The sequence below is a fragment of the Dreissena polymorpha genome, chromosome 4, assembly GCF_020536995.1.
Source record: "Dreissena polymorpha isolate Duluth1 chromosome 4, UMN_Dpol_1.0, whole genome shotgun sequence".
Taxonomy (NCBI): domain Eukaryota; kingdom Metazoa; phylum Mollusca; class Bivalvia; order Myida; family Dreissenidae; genus Dreissena; species Dreissena polymorpha.
The window spans coordinates 100,881,804-100,896,901 of NC_068358.1; the positions used below are offsets into that span (position 1 = coordinate 100,881,804).

General features: G+C 35.0%; 1 protein-coding gene across 5 annotated transcripts; it reads left to right on the forward strand.

Annotated features, from left to right (window-relative positions):
* LOC127877298 (uncharacterized) lies at positions 1-13,229 on the forward strand. Of its 5 annotated transcripts, none has more exons than XM_052422990.1 (5): positions 1-149; positions 5,897-6,451; positions 8,511-8,655; positions 11,664-11,828; positions 12,416-13,229. In XM_052422990.1, the coding sequence occupies exons 2-5, from the start codon at positions 5,909-5,911 to the stop codon at positions 12,574-12,576; spliced, it is 1,014 nt and encodes a 337-aa protein (XP_052278950.1). In that variant the 5' UTR covers positions 1-149; positions 5,897-5,908; the 3' UTR covers positions 12,577-13,229. The 5 variants fall into 5 exon arrangements, with proteins under 5 accessions (XP_052278950.1, XP_052278951.1, XP_052278949.1 ...); XM_052422991.1 differs by having other exon boundaries at positions 18-112; XM_052422989.1 differs by lacking the exon at positions 1-149 and adding an exon at positions 3,543-3,576.
* The last annotated feature ends 1,869 nt before the right edge of the window (positions 13,230-15,098 follow it).

The window sequence follows — 15,098 nt, forward strand, 5'->3', positions numbered from 1 at the left end:
GCCGAAACAGTTGGGTAACAGATTGTCATGAAGAAGCACGTGTTGCAACTGTAAACAACAACAACAACAACAAGCTGTCATAAGTGTCCAAATTATATTTCCGATTTATGAAGTAACTATTTTATCTGCCAAACATAAAAGACAATCAGGTAAATTCAAACTTTGTTATGTTCATCGACGCAATTGTTAAATTTTTGTAGAAGTTGAATTAAATTAAAGTGAAACTACGGGCATTTTTCACTGTTGAATTGAGCTGAAATTTAGAATTAACACTTATGGTGGTAGCTAAAGAAACTTCAGCGTACAGTTTATATAGTATTGACAGAGCGAACTAGGGCCATCTTGGCCCTCTTGTTAATGGAATGTCCCGATTTGGACCTGAACATTTCTGGCATGTATGATAAACATAGCATATGCTGTTTGATGCCCATAATATCACTTTAAGTAAGGCACCGAATAAGGCCTAAAAAAGGTTTATTTCTGGTTACATGCCCCAAAAAATGTGGGTCGGTACCACACCACTTAATTGAATATTTAACTCAATGAAATGTCATTATTTTCAGTATCAGCAGTGTGGAATGCATGACGACATAGTACTAACTTTCAGATATAGTTCTTAACAAGATGTTTGATCCAGATTTTCCTTATCTGTAAATTACAGAACAAATAAATATTCTTTGAACACCTTTGAATAAAGCATTTATTGACTAGAATAATTGTCAATGAAACAAAACATTGTCCAGGCGTATGGATGATTAAGAGTGTCTGAACAATTTAGATGCATTCCGCAGTTACGTAAATTTCGGACATAAATTTCAGATGCATATTTTGTAACATAATTTTTTTTTGAGTTGGCAGTTAAAAAACAGGGTAGTTTGGGTAACCGGAAACAAGACTTTTTTTTTAGGCCTAGCAACTAAAATGGCGTAGGCGTAAAAGGATAAACTCGCAACTTATAGTTCTTATATTTTACCCTCCGGTTAACCCGCATTAAGCGGTAAAGGAAACAATTTACATATTTTCTGATTAATGAAAAACACTGCGACAATAAACTATTTACACTTAATTTTTTTTTTTAATTCCTGTTAAATCCATGTCAAATTGTTTCATTACCAGCATGTGTAACCACATAAAGCATATAGTTCCATACACACCCTCAATAATGTCAATAGCATTCTCTATGTGTGCGGTTACCTTGTCTTAAGACGTCACACTGTAAAGGATGAGTTCTCAAGTGCAATAAGCATTAGGCCAACAAAACTTTCGGATTAAATTACTGAACACATTTTATTAGCTCATCTATTTTTAAAAAAAATTATGAGCTTTTGTCATCACCTTGGCGTCGGCGTCTGCATCGGCGTCCGGTTAAGTTTTGCGTTTAGGTCATTTTTTCTCATAAAGTATCAATGCTATTGCATTCAAACTTGGTACACTTACTTTCTATCATGAGGGGACTGGGCAGGCAAAGTTAGATATCTCTGGCGTGCATTTTGACAGAATTATGTGCCCTTTTTATACTTAGAAAATTGAAAATTTAGGTTAAGTTTTGTGTTTAGGTTCATTTTATTCCTTAAGTATCAAAGCTATTGCTTTCATACTTGCAACACTTACTAACTATCATAAGGGGACTGTGCAGGCAAAGTTATGTAACTCTGACTGGCATTTTGACAGAATTACGCGGCCTTTTTATACTTAGAAAATTGAAAATTTGGTTAAGTTTTGTGTTTAGGTCCACTTTATTCCTTAAGTATCAAAGCTATTGCTTTCATACTTGCAACACTTACTAACTATCATAAGGGGACTGTGCAGGCAAAGTTATGTAACTCTGACTGGCATTTTGACGGAATTATGGGCCCTTTATACTTAGAAAATTGAAAATTTGGTTAAGTTTTGTGTTTTGGTCCACTTTACCCCTAAAGTATCATAGATATTGCTTTCATACTTGGAACACTCGCAAACTATCATAAGGGTACAGTAAAGGACAAGTTGCATAACTCTGGTTGTCATTTTTACGGAATTATGGCCCTCTTTTGACTTAGTAACTTTGAATATATGGTAAAATTTTGTGTTTAGATCCACTTTACTTCTTAAGTACCGGTATCAAGGCTATTGCCTTCAAACTTCAAATACTTTCATGCTATCATGAGGGTACTGTACCTGGCAAGTTGAATTTTACCTTGACCTTTGAATGACCTTGACTCTCAAGGTCAAATTATTAAATTTTGCTAAAATTTCCATAACTTCTTTATTTATGATTAGATTTGATTAATACTTTGACAAAACAACTATTACCTGACATACCACAATACACTCCACCCAAACCATCCCCCATGCCCCCCCGAATCCCCCCCCTAAATTTTTATTTTTAAAGATCATTCTAATAAATGACCACCACACCCTCACACTATACCCCCCCCCTCCGAATGTTTTTTTTTTTTTTTGAAACATGGATAAAAAACACAAAGTTGCAATTTTTTTTGCATTTTTGGAAGATAATGTAATAAATGACCACACCCCCACACTATACACCCCTATCCACTCCACCCCTCCCTCCTATGTAATTGAAATTGAGATAGGTCCCTTCACCTTTAGAAAGAAAAATAGATGAGCAGTCTGCACCCGCAAGTCGGTGCTCTTGTTCAAACTTAACAATGATTGATTTTTTTTGGTTATAATTTCAACCAGTATATACAATTCATTTTTTTTCCTTCTTTAATACTGTATGGCCGTGGACAGCCATTTCACTAAAACATCACGGATATTTCACAAAATTAAAACAGCAGCAATACTTGACATAAATGACAATTTTTAACTGTGAAAAACTGATGATTTTGACTCAATACTCCCAGAAATGGCAATTTCACTAATGCTATTAATAAGCAGCAATAAAAGTTCACAAATCAAAATATACACATAATTAAAAGTTTGGTTAGAAACTACATAAACATAAGCCATTTGGTAAGTTCAATTAACAAAACTTTGTGTATGAACAGGAAAAGTAGTGTAGATTTATTTATGAACAACATTGCTCTGTTTGTGCTAACTCGTGATAAATGTTGGACAGACAGTTGTTTTATCAACAAAGACAGGTTATAATTGGAAAAAAGATCCAGCAGTTTACAAGTTAAAAGTAATTTTAATGATCTAATATATCTTCACGACCCTATAAAAACTGTCAACGATGTTGGCAGCATAAATAAATGCGTTTAAATAAATCGATGCATGTTGTATATTTCCTACAATTAACAATAATTTTTCTTTGTTTTAATCAGGAAAATGCAATAATGGCGACAAATGTGTTACACTCTAGTTGTTATTCGGAACTCTCCAGTCTGGGTTTTTCCGATATTTGAGCACGCGCAGTAGGTACCAACAAAAGCTGACTAGCATATTTTAAATAGTGTGAGTCAATAATTTCTCTTATCGCTGAATAGTAAACACCACTTTTTCTGCTCAAATGTTCATTATAGTTGATAAAAAATACCATGATTTAATCATTTTTCTTTGCATGACTGCTCTCGATTATGTTTAATTTGTAAGAATACTATGTAACACGATATAATGCTGCACGTACATGTAAACAGCTTTGGTCACGTAAGTATGTCATTGCATATACTGTGCGTAGGCCAGGGCATTAAGTTTTAATGGAAGTTTGTCAACAAAACTACCTAGACATTGACTGCATCGTATATATATTATACTATTTCAATATATATTTAAAATCTTATAGACTAGTACCAAACAACAAAAACCCTACTATCCTTAGTCCCTTCGTAGTACTAGAACTAATATATCGTTCCATATCAGTTGGATATTTATATGTCTATTGATATAGCTCTATTGTGATGCTTTTCTTTAATCTAATCTGAAAGTAAAGAAAATTATTCGCTAAAGACTAAGAACTTAAGATTAGAAGGCACATCACTAACTAGCTTTACCATACATTACATTTATTTGCTATATCTATAAAGCATGCCGAAAAAACAAGAACATGAATAATGTTTTTTTTTCAGAAGAAATAATGCATATGTCAAGCCGTTTGTATAGGTTCCTTCATTACCATACAGCAGACAAAATCGGTTTTTCATGTCTTTTAAGGATGTAGCTACTGAACCCATTCGTATAGGCGGCTGTACATCTGAACAGTGTATTTAGACTTTAATCCTGTATTAAAAGTCTGACAAACATGTATATCAGTGTTTGATTTGTTATGTGTAATTATTATTAATTATAGTAATAACAACAAAAGACTTGAATTTGACATTTCCTCAAAGAAACACTACTGTTGTTTAAATATATACTATCCTCTACTGAATGGGAAGCAAATCTGATATTGACGTTACTGGTCATTACTGTATTAATGACAATGTTTGTACCTCCCGCACGCGCTCAGAAATCGGAAAAACCCACAACGCGCGAGTTCCGAATTAAATCTATTTTGTCAGTACGATAGACATACAATGCCTGCAGATTCAGTCCAGCATTTTAAAAGAAGCAAAATAAAGTGGTGACTACCTTTTTTTGAGCCAGCAAATCTTCATGAGCTTAGTTTCTGGTTAAGCTAATGGCTAACCCATGCAAAAGACAAAAAAATCTTACTGGACATGAGGTCCAATAACTTTAAAAATTTACCGGACCTCACCAGAATGTACAAGACCTCATTCTTCTTAAACAAACAATAGATTATTAGAACCAGTAAAATATTGCAGCTTGTTCGGCGACGAAGGCGACACAACACATTTTTGAGTGATTGAAATGTAATTTTAATGTTTTTAAAAAATAGCAAAATGTCTGAGCAGGATCACAAAATTACAGCTCCGGCTAAGTAGATTCATAGCAAGAAAAGTCGTAATATAAAGCGAATATTAATACGAAGTAAACACATGTCACTTTCTCGCTGATATTGCTGGGAAATAAGCGGCATTAAAGATTTAACGCAAGTAATGAAAGAGTATACAACAGCGAAAAACACCTGTTTCAGAACAGACGTGTTCTTCTTGATTGTCATGTGATTACCCCCTGTGAGAGTTCTAATGTTTTAGATAGCAGTTTAATATTACTTGTAAACGTATTAAAACATCACAAAGCTTTCTTCACTTTCAACTAAAGGTTTTCAAATAACGGGTTTTAATAAAGTTGTTATTTAATTGCATTTAGAAACATTCTGAAAGTCATAATAATAAAAAACTCTACAAAAAGTATTTTCTATTGTTTGTTGAAGACGAACGAGGTGCGGTAAGTTCTGGTGATGTCCGGTAAATTTTAAAAGTTATCGGACCTCATGTCCGGTAAGATTTTTTTGTCTTTTGCATGGGTTGTTGATAGGTTTACCCCAAAAAAAATTTTTGGTGTTCAAATAACTTTAGTGTACATTTTTGATGGGTTGTGAATGCACACTCTAAGGAGACAATGTGTTGCACACAATATCTGAGTTCCAAACACAACAAAATTATAGGTAAAAATGGAGTTTAGTTTTATGCCTGGTCTATACGTGTAAGTCAGCTCTTTTCAGAGTTCTAAATTGATCAAAGCTCTCGATTCCATATCATTAAACATGTCTTGTTTTATTTTCTTCACACATGCAACTGTTGGGAAATCACCATATCAAAGTCTACCAATATATTTTGACTGTTGATTGACAGTCACTTGTAAAACTCCTCAACAGTGCTTTAAATGTACTTGTCAAAAAGGTATAACTATTATTGAATAGATGGATAATTTGACATGTAATAAACACGCTTGTGACAATGTCAAACCCATATTAAAGACAACATTTGTGATAATTAATAATATTAGTGGGGTCCAAGGGAGTTCTGGGACCCACATAGTACAGATTGTGTAATAATAGTTTCTCAGTTTATAATAATCTGCATTAAAATTGATATTGATTTGGTAGATTCTGTGGACGATGACACGATTTGCCAGATTTGGTGAGAGGACTAAAAAACCTGAGGATGCTTCTAGCTGGGCAGACCTCAAGCGTGGATCTTCAAAACCTGATGAAGCCCCAAAAGGAGAGCAAAAACCGTCTTCAGAAAGCATAGACCTGAATAAAAGTTCAATTCTAAATGGGGTAAAGAAAGACAAACAGTTTAAATCAGGAAACAATGCTAAGAAAAGCAAGGTTTTGAAAAAAGGAAAGTTTGGTAAAAAAGGGCCTGTTGACTATAGTTCAATGGACTGTTATAATTGTAAGCAAAAGGGGCACAAGGCATCTGAGTGTTCCGCGCCATCTGATGGTAAACAGGCAGAGTTTCAGTGTTACAACTGTAAGGAGAAAGGTCACAAGTCGTTTAATTGTCCAAAACCGAACCGGCGTGAAATGAAGAATCAGAGAGATAGAGGTACTAAAGGTGCCTTTCCAAAGTTCAACAAGTCTGACCCTAACTGGAAAGAACAAAGGTCAGAATTACGGCGTCTGAAAAGACAAAAAGATACTGAAAACAAAAAGGTATGTATCCTGTTTTAGAAGATGACTTTTTTGTGTTAATTTAATAAAACAATTTGAAAAATGCTTATAAGTCAAGAATGTATAGTGTATTTTTTACTGATTGTATGCCACATATTACAAATATTCTTACAATTATAATGGAGTACAGTATTGATTGTTGAAGACGCAGGTAGAAATTTCCCATTTGAAAATTTACAATAAGATATAATCTTATTGTCTGTTACAGCATGCTTCATGTATCTTGCATTATCCTCAGAAAGATTTTGTTTTCCAAAAATTATTATGGGGTGGGATGGGGGCTCATGGTAAACTAAGCTGATCAATGGATATTATTGGGTATATGAATTGATTTTATGCTTTCTGGTGGTTTATAGAGAAATATCAGTTAAATTAAACTGGTATTTCACTGTTTTAAACAGTGACAAATAACAGTGAAAAATATCACTATTTTTCACTGTTATACTGTGAAATTACGTCATTTTTTCGACAAAATGACGTCATAAATACAGCGAAATTATCCAGTTAAACTCTTTTACAATAAACATTAACTGTGAAAAGAGCATAAAATACATGTAAAAAGAAAATTTGTTGGATTGGATGGAATATTAATTTTAATTCACTCGTGATCATAAAAATACATATTTTCACTCGTTGCTGTGCCACTGGTGAAAGTATTATTTTATATGACCACTCTGAAATAAAATCGATATTCCATCGATTCCAACAAATATCCTATATGTATTTGTAGACGTTTACCAAATGTTAATGGGTATTAACAGTATTTCCTGCAAATTTATCAGAGTGTGGATGAAATACCACTACACTCTGTTATCAATAGGTACAAGATGGGCAGATCATACACAAGTAACTGACGTGTTGTAAGTGAGAAGAATGTTAACTAATGATCAAAATGGTGGCCAACAGAAAACCAAGAAAAATCAGCAATCTGCCACCATTTTTAACACCTGTTAATATTTTGCTGGCTTACACCACACCTTTTACTCTAACCCCTGGATGGGTATGTAAATGAAAATGAACACACGAAAACAAACTTACCTTCAAACTGCTCAATTCTAGATATTTTATGAAAATTGTTATGCATAACAAAAGTGTTGTGCCCCCAAATTCTGTTTGAAAAATTTGGTGAACATTTTATAATACATGTATGATTATAAGTGTACCAACGTTGCACAATTTACCTAATGGCTGTCAGTTCTAGGAACAAGACAATTAGCATAATAAAAAGATCTATAGAGACCTTCTCTGGAAAAACAGGGGCATAGCACATGTGCGTAAAATATTGTCAAAGATAGCTTGTGCTGTCTGGGAAAACACTTTCCACATAGTCTGTAATTTCACAAAGAAGACAAAGTACTTATACTGATTAGCCTGTGGCAACTTACATTTTCTCAGAGCATTGCTCTTCTATACTATAAAGAATAGAAGAGACATAGAGGATGTTTGTTCATGTCAGTGTAAGATCGTTTGTTATTTCGCGAGTGATCATAGAAATTATATTTTCATGAGTGGCGCAGCCATGAGTGAAAATATTATTTTTCTATGATCATGAGTGTTTCTTTCTGTTTCTTTTATGCCCCTTTTTCAAGAAATTGATTAACAGCTGTTTCCCTTTCGCTGAAAAGTGACCCTTTCTTGGAGTTTCTCCCGTGGCGTGCCTCAAAACCCAAAATGACGTCATTACTCATAAGTATGACGAAATGACGACATTATACCAGCGGAATTTCCAGTTAAAACTATAACAATGTAAATAAACAGTGAATTTAAGCATAAAATATAAAAAAAATGTGTTGGATTCGGTGGAATGTCGATTTTAATTCACCCGTAATCATAGAAAAAATATATAAAAGTACTTATGATACTCTAAAAATAGAAAAGGAGTTCCGAAAATTTGTTCTTTTCATCAGTGAAAATCACAATTTGTTATTTTCACTGCTGTTATTTTATTGCAGAAATGTCATATTTTATCATTAGGTATAAAAGAAATACATTTACCCGGTAGTGAACATTATAATAATTGTTATGTTAAATATGACTGTAGTTGTGTTTCCACTGCCGTGAATCTGGGCACCAGATGTCTGACTGCCCTGAGATGAGGAGAGACGTTGAACAGGGGACTGGCATATGTTTTAAATGTGGATCCACTGAGCATGCTATCAACAAGTGCAATGTTAAGCTAGCCCCAGGCAAGTAGGCTGGCCTGCCTGACCAAACATTGGAGCCTCTTTCTGGGAAATTGGGGCTTAATGCATGTGCATACTGTTGTTTTAGATTATCCTGTGCAATCTGCATAGGCTAACCAGGGATGACACTTTTGGTCTGGATTTTCATAAAGAAGAGACTTCCTTTAAACTAACAAATTCCTTATAATTGTCCCTGAATAGCCTCTTTAAACTGGGTGGACACTTTAAGCACATTCATTAAGCCCAGTTTCCCTGAACAGGTCTTATTAGAATATCAAGGTAACCTTGTTATAACTTAATAAATAAATTGAATTTATAATTGAATAAATAAAATAAATAAATAATTGAATAAATAAATTGACTAAAACTTATTTTAATTAATTTTTTTAACAAGGGACAAAATTGTCAAAACCAGGGTTTCAATTTCAAAAAAAAAGTCTGATAAATGGAGACAACTCAAACTGAATTGATTGTTTATAATTAACACCCTTTGTTTCAAAATAAATCTATTTTTAGTCGTGGCAATCTTGACCTTGGAGAAATGGACGTAATTCTTTCGTGCGACACACCGTCCAATCATGGTGAACAAATGTGCCAAATTATTTTAAAATCTCACAATAAATGACATAGTTATGGCTCGGACAAGCTCATTTATGGCCATTTTTTACCTTTGAACTCAAAGTGTGACCTTGGCCCTGGAGACATCGATGTAATTCTTTCGCGCGACACACCATCTAATGATGGTGAACAAATGTGCCAACTGATTTTAAAATCTCACAATATACGACAAAGTTATGGCCCGGACAAGCTTGTTCCGCCAGACCGCCAGCCCAGCCGCCTGCCTGCCGACATTCGCCAATCTAATAACCAGTTTTTTCCTTCGGAAAACCTGGTTGAAAACTACCCAGAACCCATATTTTATGCCCCCGGTAGGGAGGCATATAGCAGTTGAACTGTCCGTCAGTCAGTATGTCAGTGTGTCAGTATGTCAGTATGTGTGTATGTCAGTCTGTCCGTCCGTTCGAAAAAAAATTTAACATTGGCCATAATTTTTTCTCTATTGAAGATAGCAACTTGATATTTGGCATGCATGTGTATCTCATGGAGCTGAACAGTTTGAGTGGTGAAAGGTGAAGGTCAAGGTCATCCTTCAAGGTCAAAGGTAAAAAAAATAATATTTGTTTCAAAGCAGCGTTCTCATGAATCTGCACATTTTGAGTGGTGGAAGTTCAAGGTCAAGGTCATCCTTCAAGGTCAAGCTCATCCTTCAAGGTCAAAGTTAAAAAAAACACTAGAGCTTTGTCACAGACATGAGGAATACCCCCACATGCCGCATTGACACATAATATTTTGCATGTCGTCTTCACAAAAAACAGCGGACACCATGCTCAATTTTTAAAACGCACTAAGTGACCCCTTGACCTAGTTTTTGACACAGAAAGGCCCATGTTCTAGCTTGGCCTTAAGATCATCTCCATAAAACTTCTGACCAAGTTTGGTGAAGATCGGATGTAAACTACTTGAATTAGAGAGCGGACACCATGCTGAATGTTAAAAAACGCACTAAGTGACCCCGTGACCTAGTTTTAGGCCTGGAATGACCCATGTTCAAACTTGTCTTAGAGATCATTAAGATAAAACTTGTGACCAAGTTTGGTGAGGATTGGATGAAAACTACTTGAATTAGAGAGCGGACCACATGGTGAGGTTTAAAATGCACTAAGATACCCTGTGACCTAGTTTTTGACCCGGCATGACCCATATTCAAAGTTGACCTAGACATCATCTATATACAACTTCTGACCAAGTTTGGTGGAGATTGGATGAAAACTACTTGAATTAGAGAGCGGACATCATTGTGATGTTTAAAACGCACTAAGTGACCCCGTGACCTTGTTTTTGACCCGGCATGACCCATATTCAAAATTACTCTAGACATTATCAAGATACAACTTCTGACCAATTTTGATGAAGATTGGATAAAAACTACTTGAATTAAAGAGCGGACAACATGGTGAGGTTTAAAACACACGAAGTGACCCCATGACCAAGTTTTTGACCCGGCATGGCCCATGTTCGAACTTGACCTACACATCATCTAGTTACAACTTCTGACCATGTTTGGTGAAGATCGGATTTAAACTATTTGAAATAGAGAGTGGACACCATGCTCAATTTGTAAAACGTACTAAGTGACCCTGTGACCTAGTTTTTGATCTGGCATGGCCCATGTTTGAACTTGGCCTTCAGATCATCTAGATAAAACTTCTGACCAAATTTGGTGAAGATTGGATGAAAACTACTTGAATAAGAGAGAGGACACCATGCTGAATGTTAAAAAATGCACTAAGTGACCCCATGGCCTAGTTTTTGACCCGGCAAGGCCCATGTTTGATTTTGGCCATAAGATCATCTAGATTCAACTTCTGGCCAAGTTTGGTGAAGATGTGATGCAAACTACTTGAAATAGAGAGCAGACAACATGCTGATGTTTAAAACACACTAAGTGACCCCGTGACCTAGTTTTTGACCCGACAAGGCCCATGTTCAAACTTGGCCTAGACATCATGTAGATACAACTTCTGACCAAGTTTGGTGCAGATCGGATGAAAACTACTTGAATTAGAGAGCGGACACTTAATACGGACCGACCGACAGACAGACAAGTTCACTCCTTTATAGCCCCCGAAACTTCGTTTGTGGGGGTATAACAACTTTTTTTTTCAAAGCGGCGTTCTCATGAAGATGCACATTTTGAGTGGTGGAAGTTCAAGGTCAAGGTCATCCTTCAAGGTCAAAGGTCTTCTTTTTTTCAAAGCGGCGCAATAGGGGGCATTGTGTTTCTGACGAACACATCTCTTGTTAATCTGTGATTTTGTATGCAAATTTTTCATATTTAAGGTCATTGATCAATTTTAATTTGTTTAAATGAAGAAAATACTGAAGATTTCATTTTTTGTGCTAAAAAAACTGTTTTTGTTCATATTACATAAAAAGTACATTAATTGCAGGTGAATTTCCCTTTGCGAAGTGCTTTATCTGTGGTGAGACGGGTCATCTCTCGCGGGCCTGTCCTGACAACCCTCGGGGTCTCTACCCCAACGGGGGCTGTTGTAAGCAATGTGGATCTGTGGAACATCTCAAGCGGGACTGTCCAGAGTTCCAGAAACAACAAGGTCAGATGGGCTTATGTACAGTTATTATGATGTTTGAGCCGCTGCCGCATCATGCGAAGTTGGGTCTAATGCCTTATGGTGCTAGCGTAGCTTAGCTGCAGAATAGATTGAGAATGTTTCCGCTAATGAGACTAAAAAACCTTGAATTACTTTATAGTGGACAGTTTAGCTCCTTAACAGATTGCAAAAATGCACTGGTTGCTCTGGCAACGTATTGTTGAGATCCACTCCCCAATGACACAGCTCATACAAAGAGAATACTAGTATGGTTTGGGTGGTATTGCACAAGTTGATTGTGTGTGATGTTGCATTTGATGAACCTTGTAGGCTGTCACATAATAAAAGATTTGAAATAACTGCTTGGGATAAAGAGAATCTTAATACTCTCCCAACAAAAAGTGTTGTTTTTTAATTCAGTAACATGAAACAAAATATTGCAAAGATATGCTCATGTATTTCACTAATGTACCAACTATGTAATTGTACATGAACAGTTAATTGTATGATGTGTTGCTCATGAATTATATAAATGTACAGTATGTGTACATGTACATGAAGTGTTCATTGTATGCTGTGTTCCTGTCCAGGCATCAGCAGTATCACCCTGGGAAGGATCACTGAGGCCTGGAGTATAGAGGCAGAGGAGACCAGGGACCTACAGAACACAGAACACAACACAGAACAGCGTGTGAAACCTGTCAAGCAGGCTCCACAAACAAAGAAAATTGTTAAAATTGTCAAGTTTTAGAATCCTAGAAATGTGTTAATGTTGGATGTGGAAATAAGAAGAAAAGGGGAAGACTACAATGGAGGACAGTTAATAAAGCATTGATTACAGTTTATACAGAGTAGCAATTCAAAAACAATTAAATGCATTTAATTATTGTTTATTATAGTCAGTAAATTCTTTCAAACCAAAATATTTAATATTTTACGGAAAAATCACAATTATTATAGAACAATCTAGATTGGTAGCAAACACAAAATTGGCTGATAAGTTGAGCAGAAGGGTAGTTATAATGCGTGTTATTGTTTTGTAAATTACAAAATTATAAATACAATTTTGCTAAAATTGATTGATTGATTGGTTGTATAAATTTCTAAATCTGTCCATTTTGTATGGATGACTTAATGGTATAATTCTGAATTTGATAACTCTCCATTGATCGTCATATTGAGTTCACAATATCATTTCTTTCCAGACTTCATTCAAAGAGTATTTAAATGTAAAGTTTAGTATGATTGTTCATTACTTGGCTTGTCAATATAAATGAATACTTTATTTTGCCAGCCAGTCTCCCCAAGGTTTATTGTGTAGTTAGAACATTATTCAAATATTGTAGACTTGAATTAACATAATATTTATCAGTACATAATAACATGTTATCTTTAACTTATGAATGTTTGTTTGGAGTTACTTTTCTTAACTATTTATCAAAGATCATCAGCTATTTAGATTTTTTTTTAAAGATTTTGTATTGAAATGTTCATGTCTGTATAGTTTCAAGACAATCTACGATTATACAAGATAGAAGATTGCTGGAAAAAATGGTCAACAGTCATCCAAATACAACCAAGATTGGTCACAAGTCGGGATCATTATGAACGGTGGTGAAGAATATAGGATGTCAAATGCTACTTCGCACCCTGGTCATCAGTGTTATTAGTTTACCAAAAAGTTCAGACAGTTTAACAGAAATTGCCAGAAAGATCATTCTTCAAATATCAAGAGGGTAGCGATCCGTTAAATCTAATCAATGAAAACAAAAAAACACTTCTTCTATTAAAGATACAAATGTCATTTATAAAGTATAAGTTTCATGGCATTTAAATACATTTTGAACAATTAGTTTCAAAGGACTGATCTTTAGCCAAGATTGCTTTTAGTCACTTATTTTGATCTTTATCAAGTCAGCCAATTTGAATTTTAGAAAGTATTTTGTCAATCACGATTGGGCAATGTATTTATAACAGAGCTTTTCATCTGGAAATTGGGAAGAGGCCCTAGCCTTTCAAATTGGGAATTTCATGCGCGATAACTGCTTATTTTGGGAAAACTGTGTTTTTAAAAGTTTTGGAACAGGGTCTTTTTCATTGTGCAGAAGTATTAAAAGACACATTGTGGTGCATTCTTAATCATATTAGAGCTTATTGCTTTCAATTTGGGAGATGCCCAATATGTCTAAGTAAAAAACAAAAAACAAACAAGAGATGTGTTTGTCAGAAACACAATGCCCCCTAATGCGCCGCTTTGAATTATTCTTTTGACCTTTGACCTTGAAGGATGACCTTGACCTTTCACCACTTAAAATTTGCAGCTCCAGGAGATACACATGCATGCCAAATATGAAGTTGCTATGTTCAATATTGCAAAAGTTATGAAGAAGGTTAAAGTTTTGGTTAAAGTTTTTGAATTTGTTTTTTTGACCATTGACCTTGAAGGATGACCTTGACCTTTCACCTTTCAAAATGTGCAGCTCCATGAGATACACATGCATGCCAAATCTCAAGTTGCTATCTTCAATATTGCAAAAGTTATGCCCAAGGTTAAAGTTTTGGGACACACACACACACACACATACAATGACAGACAGGCCAAAAAAATATACCCCCGATCTTTCGATCCGGGGGCATAAAAATTTGGGAAATTCCTTTATCAATTTTGGAAAAAATGACCTTATTTTCAATGGGGAAGGGGCTGAAAATATAAGGGTTAAAAGCCCTGTATAAGATATATATAGTTTCTTCAAAAACATTGAAAAAACACATGCCTCATTTAGTAATCATTCTTGAATGGGATCAACACAAAAAAACTTTTAATGCACAAAACTACTACTTTTGAGTATGAAGCGCAAGAAGTTTCATTTAAATTGAACTAATATTAGCTTTGCTGTGGGAAAACAGGTATGAATGCATGTGCACAAAGTATCGTCCCAGATTGGCCTCTGCAGTCTGGGACAACACTTTCCGGATTAACTAGATGTTTGCTTAGAAGACACTTTGTTGAAACTTTAAAAAATATATACACAGAAAATGTCCTACTTGATGCAGACTGCACCACCTTATCTGGATAACAGACGTTTTATGCACATGTATTAAGCATCATATTCCCAGAGCCAGACTCGTATTGAAGAAAAAGTTTGAAACAACAAATTTCAAATTTCTTGATATGATAACAAAATCATGAGATCAACAAACCTGATGTCTCTGTCCCTTCAAACTTTGTGAAGTAAATAACACATGTAAAGGCAAAAGAAAAAACAACAAAAC

What these genes read in the sequence shown, in the direction of transcription:
- LOC127877298 (XM_052422989.1), top strand. An exon ending in CAATGTTAAGCTAGCCCCAG is followed by an intron (nt 8,656 to 11,663) that starts GCAAGTAGGCTG and finishes CATTAATTGCAG; the next exon opens with GTGAATTTCCCTTTGCGAAG. An exon ending in AGAGTTCCAGAAACAACAAG is followed by an intron (nt 11,829 to 12,415) that starts GTCAGATGGGCT and finishes GTTCCTGTCCAG; the next exon opens with GCATCAGCAGTATCACCCTG.